Source organism: Notolepis coatsorum (genome assembly GCF_963971535.1).
Source record: "Notolepis coatsorum genome assembly, chromosome: 12".
In the NCBI taxonomy this organism is placed as follows: domain Eukaryota; kingdom Metazoa; phylum Chordata; class Actinopteri; order Aulopiformes; family Paralepididae; genus Notolepis; species Notolepis coatsorum.
In genome coordinates this window covers 8,249,504-8,267,639 of record NC_140176.1, presented here as the reverse complement: position 1 = coordinate 8,267,639, position 18,136 = coordinate 8,249,504, and the positions used below count along the sequence as shown (strand labels likewise).

The window sequence follows — 18,136 nt, the reverse complement described above, 5'->3', positions numbered from 1 at the left end:
CCCGCAGGTAGCCAGACGGAACAGGACCCCGCAGGTAGCCAGACGGTCCGGAACAGGACCCTGCAGGTAGCCAGACGGAACAGGACCCTGCAGGTAGCCAGACGGAACAGGACCCTGCAGGTAGCCAGACGGAACAGGAGCCTGCAGGTAGCCAGACGGAACAGGACCCTGCAGGTAGCCAGACGGAACAGGACCCTGCAGGTAGCCAGACGGAACAGGACCCTGCAGGTAGCCAGACGGAACAGGACCCTGCAGGTAGCCAGACGGAACAGGACCCTGCAGGTAGCCAGACGGAACAGGAGCCTGCAGGTAGCCAGACGGAACAGGACCCTGCAGGTAGCCAGACGGAACAGGACCCTGCAGGTAGCCAGACGGAACAGGACCCGCAGGTAGCCAGACGGAACAGGACCCCGCAGGTAGCCAGACGGAACAGGACCCTGCAGGTAGCCAGACGGAACAGGACCCCGCAGGTAGCCAGACGGAACAGGACCCTGCAGGTAGCCAGACGGCTTTCCCAAAACAGCACAGAAGAGCCTAACTTCTGATATTCTGTGTACAACGAATAGCTAATCAATATGAAAGTCTGAATCACAGGGGAGCTCCAGTAGCTCACCACGTACCGCGAGTGCTATTTCAGCGCCGTGGACAACCGCGCTCGCGCGGATCTGGGGCTGAGCGAGTTCGAATCCCGGACTGCAGCCGTGCCTTTCCCAGAGTGTCTTCCCCCCCATCTGAACCCTTTCAGCCTGCTTCTGTCGGTCGAACTTGACCAAGTATAAATGCGATAAACGTATAAAAGAGCCAGGGAAATGGCCAAAGTTTAAAAAAAAAAAGAAAGTCTGAATCACACGTGAACTCTTAATATTCAAGTTTAACGGTAAAGGTTTAACCCTTTTCACTACCACACTACCAAAATGTCACCGCGACAATACAGAAGGTTAACCCGTTCGCGACAAAGTGTTAACACTAGTTTCACTACCACACTACCACACAGACGGACCGGTTTTAAACCCTTCCACTGCCACACCACAGACGCCGTCTGTCTGTAGTGTGGTAGTGAAAGGGTTAACCTTCTGTAGTGTGGTAGTGAAAGGGTTAAAATCCAAAACGTCCCAAGTTGTATCGGTGGTTATTAAACCTGGCGAGCGCACCGTCCTCCTGTGTGAAGTCCTCTCCGTGGGCTGAGCAGTGTGTCTGTGGCCATGGATGCATCTCGCTGCCTTCATGCAACAGGACCTATAGGCTACTCACTGAGTCTCCCTGGTCTCTGCTTCTAATTAAGCTTAACGGGATAGTTGAGATTTTTGGAACCCTAGCCGCCCCATTACCCTACCAATGATGATGTTGATTGATTGGTAGATGATTGGGGGGCGACAGTGGCTCAGGAGGTAGAGAGCAGTCGTCTGGCAATCCGGAGGTTCCCGGTTCGATTCCCGCTCCTCCCGGGCAGCGTGTCGATGTGTCCTTGAGCAAGACACTTGACTTAACCCCTAATTGCTCCCGATGAGCAGGTTGGTTGGCACCTTGCATGGTTGCCTCCGCCGTCGGTGTGTGAATGTGTAAAGCGCTTTGGATAAAAGCGCTATATATATATATAAAAAAATTAAATAAAATAAAAACAGCCATATAGAGTCAATGGGGGGGGGGGGGGTCAAGCCCCCTGTCTGTACAAGCTGACTGAGGCTCACTGAAATCTACTTTGTGTTGCACCGTGGAGCACATTCCGCTGAGCGTTACTCAGCTTGTACAGTCAGGCAGGAGCTCGACCCCCTGTTGACTTTGCGTTGGTTTGTGGCCAACTATCTGGGAGCTGGTCTGAGGAGGAACAGCATGGATTGGATTGTGCTGAGAAAGGACTCCACTGGTCTACACAATCATTTGGTGAGTAGCGAATAGGGCTACTGACATCAGAACGATCCCTTTAACGCCACGCACGCCGCCACGCTGACCTCGACAATGTGTGTTGTGGGTCTATGGGCGCGGCTCAGTACAGCGTTTCAAACGAAGGGAGTAGTAATAGTAGTAGCCTAATAATAGCAGGGGCAGGGGCGTAACATAGGCTCCGTGCTGTAGAAGCCGGCGATCGTTTATTTCCCCTTTTTGAACTGAAGCATTTGTGGAATGTTGAAAAGCGAGTCCTGCCCAGGAACATTGGGAGTCATGTAGCCGTGACAAAATAAGCACACGTGGGCGGAAGAGATGATCGCTTTTTTTTCACTCACACTGACTGCACTGTGGCTTTTGAAATACCTGTACAGAAGTGAGGCGGAGAGGAGTGCGTCGGATGTTTTCAGGGGTGTAAAAAGTAACCCAGAAATTATACTTATGTGAAAGTAATATGGGTACCGTCTCAAAATCGTACTCAAGTAAAAGTCAGAGTATCTGGCTAAAAACACACTTGAGTAAAAGTCCCAAAGTTTCTACTTTTAAATGTACTTAAGTGTACTAAAAAGTAAAAGTAAAAACTTTTTTCCTGACAGTCTATTCTTCTGATTTGATTGATTGATTGAAAATGTTATTAACAGATTGCAGAATGGGTACAATACAGTACAGCTCAATACACACAATTGTTAAGGGGATGCAGACCAGAGAAAGACTTTCGTCTTGTTTACATCAGGGTCCCCCATTTTCAATTAATCAAAACATATATGACATACATGACATACAGATAGACAGTACTGCTACATCTCTATACATTTATGACATACCAGATTTACAAATACAGTACTGTTTGTGATACAAAAAAAAAAGAGAGTATATACATTTGACGAAGAAACTGTACATTGGAGGAGGTGGGGGGGGGGGGGGGGGGGGTTGGGTAGGTGGGGTGGGGTGGGGGGGGGGAACTGTACATTGGAGGTGGTTGGGTAATGGGTAGGCGGGGTGGGGGGAGGAGGGGGTAACTCTACATTGGATTATCGACGAAACCTTAGTTTGGTCCCAAGAAGAGGGTCTTGTGTATTATTGGGTTAGGACATTTACTGTACATTGGAGGGGGTTGGGTTAGGACATTTACAGGGGCCAGTTTCGAATTGCAGTCTCCCGTAGGTGCTCCTTGAGAGTGGTTTTGAAAGTGGGTAGTGATTCACATTCCTTTACAGCTGTGGGTAGGGCGTTCCACATTGATGTGGCATAATTGCGAAACGTGTTGCGTAGGTATTTAATCAAAGATCCCTGCTTTCTAGTCTTGCACAAGGACCAATCGGCATGGGTATGGGCGGGTTCATTTTCCATTGATGGGGATTTGATTGGCTGTTTTTAAATAAAGTGCGGCCGCAGGATTAACACTTTGGATGCCGGAGCTTGGTGCCCCAGAACATGGTTGAATGCCAGCACCCACTTCAATGATAGCGTTGTGAACGCATAATCTATGTCTTAAATGATGTGTCTAATCTGGCCGTCGCTTATCAATGACTTGTTTGCAGTCAACATTGTCGAAGCGGATTGTTTTTTAATTTCCGTTTTATACCATTTTGAAAAACCCTAGTTTTCTTGAAAGTTTCAGGAAAATATAAGGCTGGAGTTACACCTAGGCTGTTTTTCGTTTCGTTTTTCAGGTGAGTTTCGCAGCCGAGTTAGACATTCATTTTGCACCTTGAGCGCTTTCGTTTTGTCAGAACAAGGCTTGGTCAGACCACAAAGGATCTCGTCTCGAATTCAGCACTGAGCATGCGTGGGGAGGTAGTTACTCTCCCTCGTCCCGCTGTCGTCCACACTCAGCTGTGAGAGAATTGTTGAATAGATACACAAATGTTCTAGAATGTTTGATTATGACATCATACTGTGACATCACAAATGTTTTCGGGCATTCATAACATTATTTTGTACAGTACCTTTATCTGCACTGAAACATAAATTTCTACAGTACATGCAGTTGTTGGTAGATAACCGTGATTATGTTTATTTATTTATCTATCTCTCTGTGAGCAAAACCTATTAATATTACATATGTGTTGGCGGAATCACGTCAATGTTTGTTATGAATAAAACGCCCGAAAGTTACAAAGTAGCCTACAGTTGACAGCTGGGCTGTGTTAATGTTACAATGTACAGTCCAGCGAAATAACGTTATGAATGCGCAAATGCGCGTTATGGCATTGCTCGAGGCAGGAGAGATGAGGCGCGCGGGGCATGGGGGGCTCTGCTGCTCGGTGCTGCTCGAGACAGACAGACAGACAGCCCAGACTGGAGAGATACACGGTGCTGCGCGCGGGCTGCTCCTCGGCCTGCTCCTCGGCCTGTGCTCGGTGCTGCTCCACCGGGCTCGAGACAGACAGACAGACAGACAGACAGACATGAGGGATATACACGGTGCCGCTGCAAATTACGCGCATGGGCGTTTTCGCAACAACGGCTCCGTGCAAATTACACGACTGTTGTCGGCGAGTTTTGGCGCTACTCAAAAACGGAAAACACAATTTAGCGTTTTCAGTAGGGCCACAACGTATCCGCCAAAAAACGCCAAAAAACGCATTTCTGTGTAAAAGGGACAGCAAACGTATTCAAAAAATGACCACAAAAACACTAGTCTAACCATGGCCTTACTTACTGATGATTAGGGTTAATTAAGAATCGAAATGCAAATAATTATGTTAGTTAGGAACCGGTTCATATTAGAACCGGTTCTCGGTGCCCAACCCTACTGATGATGCTGTTTGATCGGTAGGTAGAGTGTTTTCTCAGCTCAAGCAGTTCCTCAGACCAGCTCCAGACAGTTGGCCTCAAACCAATGCAACGCCAGCGGGGGTTGAGCTCCTGTCTGTGGTGGTAGCTTTGTTTAGTTTAACTTTGATCCAAAGCGACTTACAAATTCTGTCATGATCAAGATCAGGACACGTGTCAGCTCTGCTGCCTTCTTTAGTGTATGTGTGTGCTCGCTACTCGCCTTGACCATGTTTTGTGTTTAAATAGAGATTTGTGGAATTCCTTGGGACAGAGAAATAATCGGCTACAGAGGCATGTTCTCGTGAGAGTACACAGTACACACTGTATCCTCCTAAGCCATTGGTTCTCAAGCCTTTTTATGTCGAGGACGCCACAAATTGACACAATAGTCCAGGGACCCCCATTTGAGAAGACTCTGTCTCAGGGACCCCCATTGAAGATAAGATATTCCTTTATTATTCGGGCATCATAGCAGCATGGGGGAGGGAAGGTACAGGTATGGGCATGGTAATAGAAACATAAACAACATTAGAATTAAGTCTGAATATAAAAATGAATACTGTAAACTAGGGATGTCCGATATTATCGGCCGATATCGGCATTAAAATGTGATATCGGAAAATATCTGTATCGGTTTTCAAAAAAAATATATATATATATATTTTTTCACATTTCTATAACCTTTATTTACCCAGGCAAGCAAGTAAGAACAAATTCTGATTTTATTTATTGTCAAAAGTATGCATAATGTTGTGTTAATTCCACAACAAGAGATATGTAATGTTAATTACCTGAAATTATTCCATTTTTGGGGGGGGGGGGGGGGGACCCTGCATATATCGGTATCGGTTGATATCGGTATCGGAAATTAAGAGTTGGACAATATCGGCATATCGGTATCGGTAAAAAAGCCAATATCGAGCATCCCTACTGTAAACAAAGGTGCAGATGAGGGTCAGTTTGTCGGTTATAATATATGTTACAATAAAAATGTAGGCAATAGAAAAATGGAAATCTGAATATGTACTACAAGTAAACTGTATACACAAGGTGCAGGTGAGGGCTTGTTCCCTATCTGGCACGATAATAAGTCATGTGTTTGAGAAGATGTTTGTTGTTGGATAGGATTTAGTCCAGAATTCCATAACTATAGATAACATTGCCACCTATGATATAGTCACTCTTATATATCCTTTAATTGGGCTGACTTCTAGTGATTCAAGATTCAAGAGGTTTATTCATCACATACATACACAAGACATATGGTGAAATGAAGGTGGCCATGCCCGCTTCGATTGTGCAAAAAAAAATACAAATAATAATAATACATTTACATTTAGTCATTTAGCTGACGCTTTTATCCAAAGCGACGTACAAGTTCTGTACGACAAGTCATCAGTCATAATAATAGAATAAAATAGAATAGATAACAAAATAGTCATGATAAAAGTACTAAGATAAAATACAATAAAAAGGTAATGAGTCCTATGTACACTACTATAGAATATACAGTTTTATTACATGGCGTTTTCACATTCGCCGAAATGCTTGCTTGTGATTGGTCAACAGCGCTTGTCAGAGGTCCGATATTACTCGTTATTACATGGCGTTTTCACATTCGCCGAAATGCTTGCTTGTGATTGGTCAACAGCCCCCCGACTGCGGTCATTATTTTTCGATAATGACCGCAGATTTTTCAATAATGACCGCAGAGCGCAGCTGTTCGCAATCAAGCCCACTGACACACACTGTTTCAGTGCTGCCGGCGATGACAGGGGGCGGAGCAACGAGCGGAGCCTGAACACAGCGGAGCCAGAACAGAGGCTGCTGCTCACGATAATAATAATAATCACTTTATTTGGGCTGACAGAGCCACAGAACTGCGATTTGTCAAATGAATTAGGTATATTGTTAGTAAGTTAGCCATGTAATAAGCGGGATAATGTATAGCTTTACTCGGTCATTGTCGCAAAATAATTGACCTTCACTGACGTTTAAAACACCTCGCCGAAGCGGCTCGGTATTTTAAACTCCGTGTCGGTCAATTATTTTGCGACAATGACCTCGTAGCTATACATTATCCCTTACATAACGGACCTCTGCCGAACAATAATGACCGCGGCTGTGCGCAGCTGGACCAATCAAGCCCACTACACACACACTGTATCAGTGCTGCTCAGCATATGCACAGCTGCACTCAGTCATGCAATCAGACCACAGACCTGCCGGCTGCCGATAATAATAATCACTTTATTTGGGCTGACAGAGCCACAGAACAACTGCGTCTGCATTTGATCTCGTCTTGTCGATGAATTAGGTATATTGTTAGTAAGTTAGCCATGTAATAATAAGCGGGATAATGTATAGCTATACTCGGTCATTGTCGTTTAAAACACTGTTTTAAACTCTGTGTCGGTCAATTATTTTGCGACAATGACCTCGTAGCTATACATTATCCCTTACATACTATATGTCACTATGCTGAACTAACTATACTATACAAAAACATCCAGCTATGTTTTTTTTAAATTTTTATAGTGAATACAATATTAGTGAAATTAAAACTATTACTCATTTAGCTGGGGATCCCCTGGACCCCACCTTGAGAGCGACTGTGCTGCTGAGTGACGTGAGGGCGGGGCGTGCAGGACGCGGCGTGTCACGCGCCCAACAGCCCAGGCTTGTGGACTGGACACCCGGACAGAGGGGGAAAAGGTTGCGGAACACGTTGGCTGACCTCACTGTCTCCAAACAATGGACAGAGTCAGGACGGCTCACAAAGAGCTTTGTCTGGCGCAGGAAAAAACAGACGTGGTGACATAATAATAACCAACGGTTTGATAGTAAGAAAAAAATAAAACACGTCTCTTTGTGTGTGATTCCAGCCCAGATCACGTTCACGTACTGTACCGCGAGAGTACTGTACCGCGAGCATACTTTACCGCGAGAGTACTGTACCACAAGCATACTTACCACAAGCGTACTTACCACAAGAGTACTTACCACAAGCATTACTTACCACAAGAGTACTTACCACAAGAGTACTTTACTGCTATCGCTAGAGTACTTTACCATGCATGGCACGTTTCCATTGATCGGGCCTAAAAGAAAAAAATTGGTTGGTTCCGGTTGCCGACCGACCCTGCCGATTTAGGGGCGACCCAATTTATTTTATGAGTTTAAAAAAATATATATATTTAAAAGAAATTAATATATTTAATTTTTTACAATAAAGTTTCATAGAAATCTTAGTCAAACCTTTAGTATTATGGATATTAAACATGCTGGCAGAGTACATGCATCCATGTTGTCGTGAACATTTTAATTAAATAAAGAAATTCCCTATCCATAGTCGCCGTGGCAAGAAATAAAATAAAAAATAAAATAAATTCCCTACCTACCCATGGCCTTAACTGACAACCAACAGGAACCAAACAATATATTTTTTTATGCCTCAGCGCTGTGCGGCGCGCACTGTAAAAGAAAGACATTCTGGCAGCAACCGGTTGCCAAATACTTACTGTCAAATCAGATTACAACCTTTATTTAATGTTTAATATTTTTGATCAAAAGTAATTTACTGTGTTTTTATGGCATTTACACTTAAAGTAGAAAAACAAAAGTAATCGAAAATAACTGAAAGGTTAGATAACTGAAAGGTCCCTTTAATATCCCACGTATTAAACATTTACAACCTCTACGTCCATTGACCATAATTCACATGGTGGCCATTTTGCTCTTTATGTCATGGTCAGGTTGGGATTCCTTTCCACCCTGGGAACAATAGATCTCAACCTGAGCATGGCATAAATTGCCCGTTTGTCACGTATGTGGACATAAATGGCCAATCATTCGTGTCGTGTGTGTGTGTGGAGTTGACATTTATCTGTGATCTGGGTGTAGCAGAATGTGGTGAGGTGAGCAGGGAGGTACCATTTTTAACGTCCATGCTAAGAGAATAGTCTATTCATTTGGAATTAGGGCTGAATGATTTTTGGAGGGGAAAAAATCGAATAGGGGCTTTGCATGGAATGTTGTGTGTACTTCTCTTTCTTCCAGCATGACTGCCTGTAACATGGCGACCATTGTTTTGTACGTGGCAATGGAAGAGACAATGGTTGCTATGTGCAAAACAACGGTTGCTATGTGTTGTTGATTTATGAGAAGTATATCAACACACAAAACATAATATGTTGGTGTCTTATTACTGGATCTTGTAAACAAGTCACAGTAGAACAGTAATTTCATACCGTTTCAGTGTTTTACTCTACCACTGGACAGAAATTAGGCATTTTCTTTTGAAAGTGGTTACTGGTTACAGGCAGCCATATAGGAATAAAGACACAAACATTCTGTGCAATTATGATGGGATTTGCAATATTAGAGGAAATTATCATCTTTACATCATTATTCTCATTGATAATATTCATTGAAAAACATAAAAATTATAATGACTGAGGGGCGGCTACGTGGCGTAGTGGGCAAGGCGCTCGCCACGAATGACGGAGACGCTGGGCTTGCCTGTTCGATCCCAGCGCTCCATATTGCTTTCAGTTTAGCTGGTCGTCCGTACTAATACACATTGGCCGTATTAGGGGGTGGGAAATTGATGGGTGGGGATCGGGCGTTGTGGACAGCGACTCCTACAGGTCGGTTGGTGCGCCTGCGCAGTAGAATCAGGAAGTGTCGGGGGCAGCGTGAGCCTCCCACGCGTTACTCCTCGCCACTGAGAGATCGAGCTGCGCAGGTGAAAAGATGCGACTGCTGTTACCTCAAGTACCGGAGGGGACTTGTGCTATGTATGACTTAGTCCACATTGCAGCCGGCTTGTGAGAGGCAAGAAACAGCGTTCGTGACAGGGGAGGGTTGAATTGGACGATACGAAATTGGGATGGGAGAAAAATAATAGAAAATGGGAGAAAAAGTGTATAAAAAAAAATAAAAATTATAATGACTGAGTATATATCTGATGTTTTTTTTGGTCAATTGCACTGATTCAGCCTATTGATTTCGTCTTTGTTCATATACATTTAAAAAAAAAAGGGTTTTGTTTCCTTGTTTATTTGATTAATAAATGGAAAACAATTGCAATTAGGATTATTTCAGCCTCCGCCGCCTATTCTCGGTCCTCGCTCCACAATGGCGGCACAAACTTCCCACCACAGTTAGGACAGCAGCTGAAACCCAATCAATCGACTAAAAACACACTTCTTCAATCAATATCTGAAATGAATAATAAAAATAAATAAATACACTAACCTTCTTACTGTTTTATACTATCATGCACTCTACCTACTATACTAATATCTCTTTACTACTATTCACTCAACACTGCAGCACCCACGTTTCAGCACTGTTTCATGAACATTGTTACTCAGCTGTAAGAGTCGTACCCTTCCTGCTGACTTGTCGCTTTGGATAAAAGCGTCCGCTAAATGACTAAATGTATTTGTTTAGTGAAGGCAAGGATCGCAGAAACCCTTCAGGATACAAGGGCGCTGCACACTTTTATTTCTCTTTTGATTAGTAGTTCAGTTAACCAAAGAAATGTCATAGTATATATTGATATCCCGTCGAACGCCCATCCCATCCCTAACTCTCCACATCTCTCCTCTGTGGCAGTGAGACAGAATGGGGCGGAGCCAGCGGAGCACGTCGTGAACTCTCTTCTCCCGGAGAGGATTGCTGTGTGGGGGACCGGACCTCTGACCAGTTAGCTCTACGACCTCTCACCTTTGAACTCCAGTGGACCCCAGGATGGAGGAGCAGCCCAGCTGTGCCAACGTGAGCATCCCCTGCTACAACGAGCAGCGGGACAAGAAGAAGCGCTACACTGTGAGTAGAACTAAAGTAGCTGCAAGAAGGAGCGCTACACTGTGAGTAGAACTAAAGTAGCTACACTGTGAGTAGAACTAAAGTAGCTACACTGAGTAGAACTAAAGTAGCTACACTGTGAGTAGAACTAAAGTAGCTACACTGTGAGTAGAACTAAAGGAGCTACACTGTGAGTAGAACTAAAGTAGCTACACTGTGAGTAGAACTAAAGTAGCTGCACTGTGAGTAGAACTAAAGTAGCTACACTGTGAGTAGAACTAAAGTAGCTACACTGTGAGTAGAACTAAAGTAGCTACACTGTGAGTAGAACTAAAGTAGCTGCACTGTGAGTAGAACTAAAGTAGCTACACTGCGAGTAGAACTAAAGTAGATACACTGAGTAGAACTAAAGGAGCTACACTGTGAGTAGAACTAAAGGAGCTACACTGTGAGTAGAACTAAAGTAGCTACACTGAGTAGAACTAAAGTAGCTACACTGTGAGTAGAACTAAAGTAGCTGCACTGTGAGTAGAACTAAAGTAGCTACACTGTGAGTAGAACTAAAGTAGCTACACTGTGAGTAGAACTAAAGTAGCTACACTGTCAGTAGAACTAAAGTAGCTACACTGAGTAGAACTAAAGTAGCTACACTGAGTAGAACTAAAGTAGCTACACTGAGAGTAGAACTAAAGTAGCTACACTGTGAGTAGAACTAAAGGAGCTACACTGTGAGTAGAACTAAAGTAGCTACACTGTGAGTAGAACTAAAGTAGCTGCACTGTGAGTAGAACTAAAGTAGCTACACTGTGAGTAGAACTAAAGTAGCTGCACTGTGAGTAGAACTAAAGTAGCTACACTGTGAGTAGAACTAAAGTAGCTGCACTGTGAGTAGAACTAAAGTAGCTACACTGTGAGTAGAACTAAAGTAGCTACACTGTGAGTAGAACTAAAGGAGCTACACTGTGAGTAGAACTAAAGGAGCTACACTGTGAGTAGAACTAAAGTAGCTACACTGTGAGTAGAACTAAAGTAGCTGCACTGTGAGTAGAACTAAAGTAGCTACACTGTGAGTAGAACTAAAGGAGCTACACTGTGAGTAGAACTAAAGTAGCTACACTGTGAGTAGAACTAAAGGAGCTACACTGTGAGTAGAACTAAAGTAGCTACACTGTGAGTAGAACTAAAGTAGCTACACTGTGAGTAGAACTAAAGTAGCTGCACTGTGAGTAGAACTAAAGTAGCTACACTGTGAGTAGAACTAAAGTAGCTACACTGTGAGTAGAACTAAAGGAGCTACACTGTGAGTAGAACTAAAGTAGCTGCACTGTGAGTAGAACTAAAGGAGCTACACTGTGAGTAGAACTAAAGTAGCTACACTGAGTAGAACTAAAGTAGCTACACTGTCAGTAGAACTAAAGTAGCTACACTGTGAGTAGAACTAAAGTAGCTGCACTGTGAGTAGAACTAAAGGAGCTACACTGTGAGTAGAACTAAAGGAGCTACACTGTGAGTAGAACTAAAGTAGCTGCACTGTGAGTAGAACTAAAGTAGCTGCACTGTGAGTAGAACTAAAGGAGCTGCACTGTGAGCAGAACTAAAGTAGCTGCACTGTGAGTAGAACTAAAGTAGCTGCACTGTGAGTAGAACTAAAGTAGCTGCACTGTGAGTAGAACTAAAGTAGCTGCACTGTGAGTAGAACTAAAGTAGCTGCACTGTGAGTAGAACTAAAGGAGCTGCACTGTGAGTAGAACTAAAGGAGCTGCACTGTGAGCAGAACTAAAGTAGCTGCACTGTGAGTAGAACTAAAGTAGCTGCACTGTGAGTAGAACTAAAGTAGCTGCACTGTGAGTAGAACTAAAGTAGCTGCACTGTGAGTAGAACTAAAGTAGCTGCACTGTGAGTAGAACTAAAGTAGCTACACTGTGAGTAGAACTAAAGTAGCTACACTGTGAGTAGAACTAAAGGAGCTACACTGTGAGTAGAACTAAAGTAGCTGCACTGTGAGTAGAACTAAAGGAGCTACACTGTGAGTAGAACTAAAGTAGCTACACTGTGAGTAGAACTAAAGGAGCTGCACTGTGAGTAGAACTAAAGTAACTACACTGTGAGTAGAACTAAAGTAGCTACACTGTGAGTAGAACTAAAGTAGCTACACTGTCAGTAGAACTAAAATAGCTACACTGTGAGTAGAACTAAAGTAGCTACACTGTGAGTAGAACTAAAGTCTTTTTCACATTCAGATTCCTTTTATTGTCACGTATTTCAGTACCTTACAGCAAAGAAAGAGGGGAATCAAATGTGTTGTGGTTCCTCTACCATGGCAGCTTCCAATAATATAAATACAATAACATTAGCATAGAATAATAATAAAATAAGATAAAATATGACTAAAATAAAGATGACTATACAGTTCTAAAAAAGTGTGCAGTGCAGTTTCAGTCCGCTGAAAATGAGGATTTCCAGTTAATGTTGTGTTTGTTCAGCCTGTCAAATCCACATGGCCCCCACTGTTGACACGCTTCATTGCGTCTTTTGGACGCGCAGCGTGTAATTTCTGAGGAGCGTGCGCAAAGTGGCCCCCGCCCTCTTGCGTGCATGAACGCGTATTTAAAAGCAAGTAGACCAAGTGCATTAGGAGCAGGCGTGCAGCTCTAATTCCGGTACCTCACCTACATTTTACCCACAACTAAGTGGGTAAGGAAATCATTTGTGTAGTTGTGATCTTGGCAGATAGACATTCACAATATCAGGGTCTGGGACACTGTTTTAACCAAGGTTTTTGAGAAAGTCAAGAAACCTCGACTTATACCGACTGTAGTTTCCAAAACTCGTTGATGCCATAAGCTTCAGACGCTCTCAAACTTTGAATTCTCCCGTTCCACATCCACGCACGAGTAAGCCACTGACCACGACTTAGTATTAACTATTTAATGTCCAATTCGGGTTACACTTTCAAGTTTCCTAATTATATATATAGAGCGAGATTAAATAAAGTTTATCCAGGGAAATAGAGAGAGAGAGAGGTCTAAAAACTGTCTGGCTCCACTCTCTCATCACTCGGCCTGACCGCCGGTACCATCTGCGTTATTTTCTTTCTAAACGAATTCTGTCACCCTGCCGCACCTGACAGCAGGGGTGCAGTCGTGCACACACGCGGTTACACGGCGTGTTATTAGTAGTCACTCAGGGCAGAAGTGCGCGCAATGATAAGTACCCGGCCGTTGTAGAAAGCTACCCGGCCGGCGGCCGGCACTTCTCACCTAGACTTTGCATAATAATAGGAACCTACGAGAAGGTGGGGGGCTGCTTGATCTCCATTGTTATGCATAATAATCTGTTCTGTGCGCAACTGAGGGAACATGTATGCGCGTGCACGTGGCGTGTAACCAGTTCCCATATTACGACTGCACCACTGCCTGACAGTAATCAATGACATCACGGTTATCCTGTCAAAACTAAAAGTCCCTCGGCCTATCAGCCAAATATCACGTAAGAAACAAACTAACAACAAAGAAATCATTCTTACCAATAAACATGAATTGTCTTAACATTTTAACGTCTGTACTAATAATAATATCTATTATCCATCTATTTAAACACCATGAAATACAAGTCCAAAATACTTGTCTATTAACTGAAATTACTCTTAATTACCAGACTAGGCATTTAGGCACCTACACGGACGGATATATTTATAAGTATATAATATATTCATAAGTAACTTCAAACTAAAGTGTTTTATGACCATCTAACAGGGAAGAAAGACTCAATGGTCCTCATTATCGAACATGTTCGTAAGTATATCTTGGTAAAAAAATTACTAAAATCCTCCTCCGGATTCCTGAACACGTGAAACGGTCACCGCGAGTGGCCAAAATCATCGCAGCTGGTTTCCCATGAATGAAAAACGTCACTCATTCTTAACCTGGAAGCGTGTTCTCTCATACACCGTCATTTGCACTTTGGGCTTCAATTCTTGTATGAGGTGCTATACAAATAAAGTAGTATTATTATAATATTATTATTACATTTAACTTGTTTCATGATCTCTGAGAACTGTGGGTTTTTATGCTGCTGCTGCACAGTAAAATGATCGCCTCTGATCTTAAATACTGAGGTTACAACCATACAGAAAACATTATGTCTGACTGAGCTGTGTTCAGTGTTGTTTGGTGTAATGGACCACAACCAAAGGACATGCAATGAATGTAGAACAGGTGGTGGAATGAGGAAGCTAAGCGCCAACTGAATGTGTCTTGGTGTGGAACACCACTGTCACACTCTGAGCATCCTGTCTACCTCGCAGTCACACTCGACGGATGCCTTACTTACATTCAAAACCCACATCATAAAGGCAAAAGTGAGCACCCACAACCACATCCTGCGCAAACTCGCCAACACCAGATGGGTTGCCTGCCACCAGGCATGCGTTCTTCATGGGACGGGGGTGCACTAAGTGCAAGCCCAGATAAGTACTCACTATTTGCATATCAATAGCGCCGGTCGTATTTAACACACCTGACGACCGGCGCTATTGATATGCAAATAGCGAGTGCAATCCCAGTTGATTTCAGGAACGCACCACTGCCTGCCACAAGACACTACGTGCCACAGCCCTCAGCTTCTCTATTGCAGAATATTACAGCCCAGCGTGGGGAAGATCCACCCATGCTAAGAAACCCGTTTTACGAGAGCTGCAGATGTATCATTGGGTGCCTGAAGCACACTAACACCAACGACCTGTACATCCTGGCTGGCAGGTATCGCCCCTCCAGACATCAGAAGAGCGGTAGCCAGCAGGACAGAGCAGCACCCCCTACATGGCCATGTACCTGCCGCCCCCAGTCGACTAAAATCACAGAGAAGTTTCCTGACCAGCGCTGCTCCACTGGAGACGACACCATCAGAAGCACGTCTTAAAATTTGGAAGGAAAAGCTGTCCAACCAGCCACACAGTTTGACTATGCTCATCCCCCCCCCCCCTGCCGAAACCCTCCCACCAGGAGATAACAACTGGGCAAAATGGAAGTGCCTGAACCGACTCCGCTCGACAGGTGTTGGCCGTTCCAGGGAAGCCCCAAGCAGATGGGGCTATCTTAGTGGCCCAACCACATGCGACTGTGGCACAGAACCCCAGACCATGGAGCACCTCCTTCCATGTCCTCTGTTAGGTGGACCCTGCACAGCAAAGGACCTAGCACTCTACAACACCAAGGGACAGCCATGTACCAAGCACTGGCTGGACGTTATATAAGCTGAATAGCTTTGTATATGGACAGGAAAAGAAGAAGAAGGTGGAACGAGAATGAGCATAACATCAGTGAAAAAATACATAAATGACATACATTTACATTAAAAAAAAAATACATACATTTTTCAAGCTTTCAGTGAGCGTGCTCTCTGCGTTTGATGTACTGTAATCATGGTTCGCACAAGGTCCTTGAAGTGCTTAAAGTGCTTGATTTTTTTACCAAAAAAAGGCCATGCTTGGAATTCCTTGAAAACAGCCATTTTCTTTTACAAGGTGCTTAAAAAGTCATTGAAATTCAAATCAACCATTCGCATTGAAAGTTTTGTTCATAATAAAATTGTTCTGAATCAAGAAATATTATTTAAAGTGTAATTAATTGTCGGAAATTAGTTTTAAGCCATAAATATTGGATCCGATTTTTTGTTCTATAAAAACAGCATTTAAAAGTGAATTGTATCATTAGAAATGCCCATCTCAATGGCTGCCAGTCATCGAAATTCATGGAGTTGTACAATTCCGAGATTGAATTCAGGGAAAATACACTGTATGTCTGGAAGGATTATTAACAGTGGTTGGCCATAACCTGTGTCTATGAATGTTACTAGTATTAAGTTACCATAACAACATCTGTGTTAACGTGATGTGTCCTCCTTGCCTTTTGTTCTCCCAGGTTTACAAAGTGATGGTCAACGTCGGGAGACACGAGTGGTTCGTCTTCAGGAGATACGCAGAGTTTGATAAACTGTACAACATTGTGAGTGGAGCTTTGTTATTTAGAGAGAGCATCGCAGTGAAACGCTTCTCCTGCGAGCCTTCCTTTAGACTGGGCATTAGATTAGATTAGATTCACATTTATTGTCATTATACAGCAGTACAGTACAACAAAAATAAGTCTGGCATCCAACCAGAGTGCAAATGTAACGGGAAAGTGCAATAGTAATATGTACAGTTGATTAAACTGGATATAAGATATATAAATGAGTACTACTGAGTATGTACAGTGTTATAGTATTATTATTATTATTATTATTATTATTATTATTATTATTATTATTATTATTATTATTATTATTATAGTACAGGTATAAAGACACTATGGTAGTAAGTAATACTGGCCAGCGATATAACTAGTAAGAGTATGTAAGGGATATGTACAGAATGACTATGTCCTCAGGGCTTCAGTCAAAGTAGCCCAAGTATGAAAATGAATGGCAATATGTGTTCAATTATAGTCACTCAATAGTTTTGAGGCGCTATTCTCGAGCCTCATTGTGTGTTTTGTGTAATGTAATGTAAAGTATATGTAACATTTAGAAAATGTAATTCAGATGTTGTGATTATATCCTTTTCCTGTGTCCTCACTTCCTGTACCGTCTTGCCTTTTAATGCAGTTAAGGAAACAGTTCCCGTCTTCGAACCTGAAGATCCCGGCCAAGAGGATCTTTGGGGACAATTTTGACCCAGGCAAGTGTCCGTGAACCCAAAGCATTCTTTGTGTTTTTTACTTTCCACCCCAAACGTCCACTGTCCCGAAATTCAGCTTCCAATAAAAGTAATTACATCACATTGATATTAGATTATGGATGATATGAGATCAAACACAAAGGCATTGATACGCATGTTCTTCTTCCCTTGGGACTAAATGTTTTTTTTTTTACGTTTCAGTAAAGTCATTATATTCACTTTGTGGCAATTAGGGCTGTCCCCGACTAAGGATTTGTATAGTCGACTTTGATTGGCAGAAATGTGCCGATAGTCGACTGGTAGTCGACTATAAAAAACAAACAATATATATATAAATTTTGTATTATTATATTTGGGCTGTGGGGGGTGCTTAATGTCTGAAGGAGTCGACTGAAGGCTTCTTGTCCTCTGCGAAAGCATACAATTGGTCCACTGATGGATACATCTTGATATTTGTCTAGTCTAGTGGTTCAGTTAGCCTTCAGGCAGTTAGCCTCTGGTGTGCGCGCCATTAGCGTTAGCCACGCTTCTAGGCCCTCTTGCTTTTGGGAAAGAATGAAAAAATATATATATAATTATTATTTATATTTTTTTGCATTCCACTAAGATATTGGCAGTCGACTACGGCTCCTTTCAATCGATTATTCGACTAATCGGGGTCAGCCTAGTGGCAATTATAATAATCATAAACAAAAGGCTTTTACAGTGATGAAAGAAGAAAGCCTCTCTCTCTCTCTCTCTCTCTCTCTCTCTCTCTCTCTCTCTCTCTCTCTCTCTCTCTCTCTCTCTCTCTCTCTCTCTCTCTCTCTCTCTCTCTCTCTCTCTCTCTCTCTCTCTCTCTCTCTCTCTCTCTCTCTCTCTCTCTCTCTCTCTCTCTCTCTCTCTCTCTCTCAAATGGAGGATTTTCCAAACTGATTCTCTTTTACTTTGGATTTGTTCATA

The 18,136-nt window shown here is 43.0% G+C and overlaps 1 protein-coding gene across 1 annotated transcript in view; it reads left to right on the top strand.

Annotated features, from left to right (window-relative positions):
• sgk3 (serum/glucocorticoid regulated kinase family member 3) overlaps positions 1-18,136 on the top strand; it is a 42,611-nt gene that overhangs the window by 6,700 nt on the left and 17,775 nt on the right. Inside the window, exons 2-4 of the mRNA XM_084326457.1 lie at positions 10,288-10,500; positions 16,401-16,484; positions 17,122-17,194. Of these exons, the coding sequence (XP_084182583.1) occupies positions 10,423-10,500; positions 16,401-16,484; positions 17,122-17,194 (235 nt within the window). The 5' untranslated portion in view covers positions 10,288-10,422. The remainder of the gene's footprint in view (positions 1-10,287; positions 10,501-16,400; positions 16,485-17,121; positions 17,195-18,136) is intronic.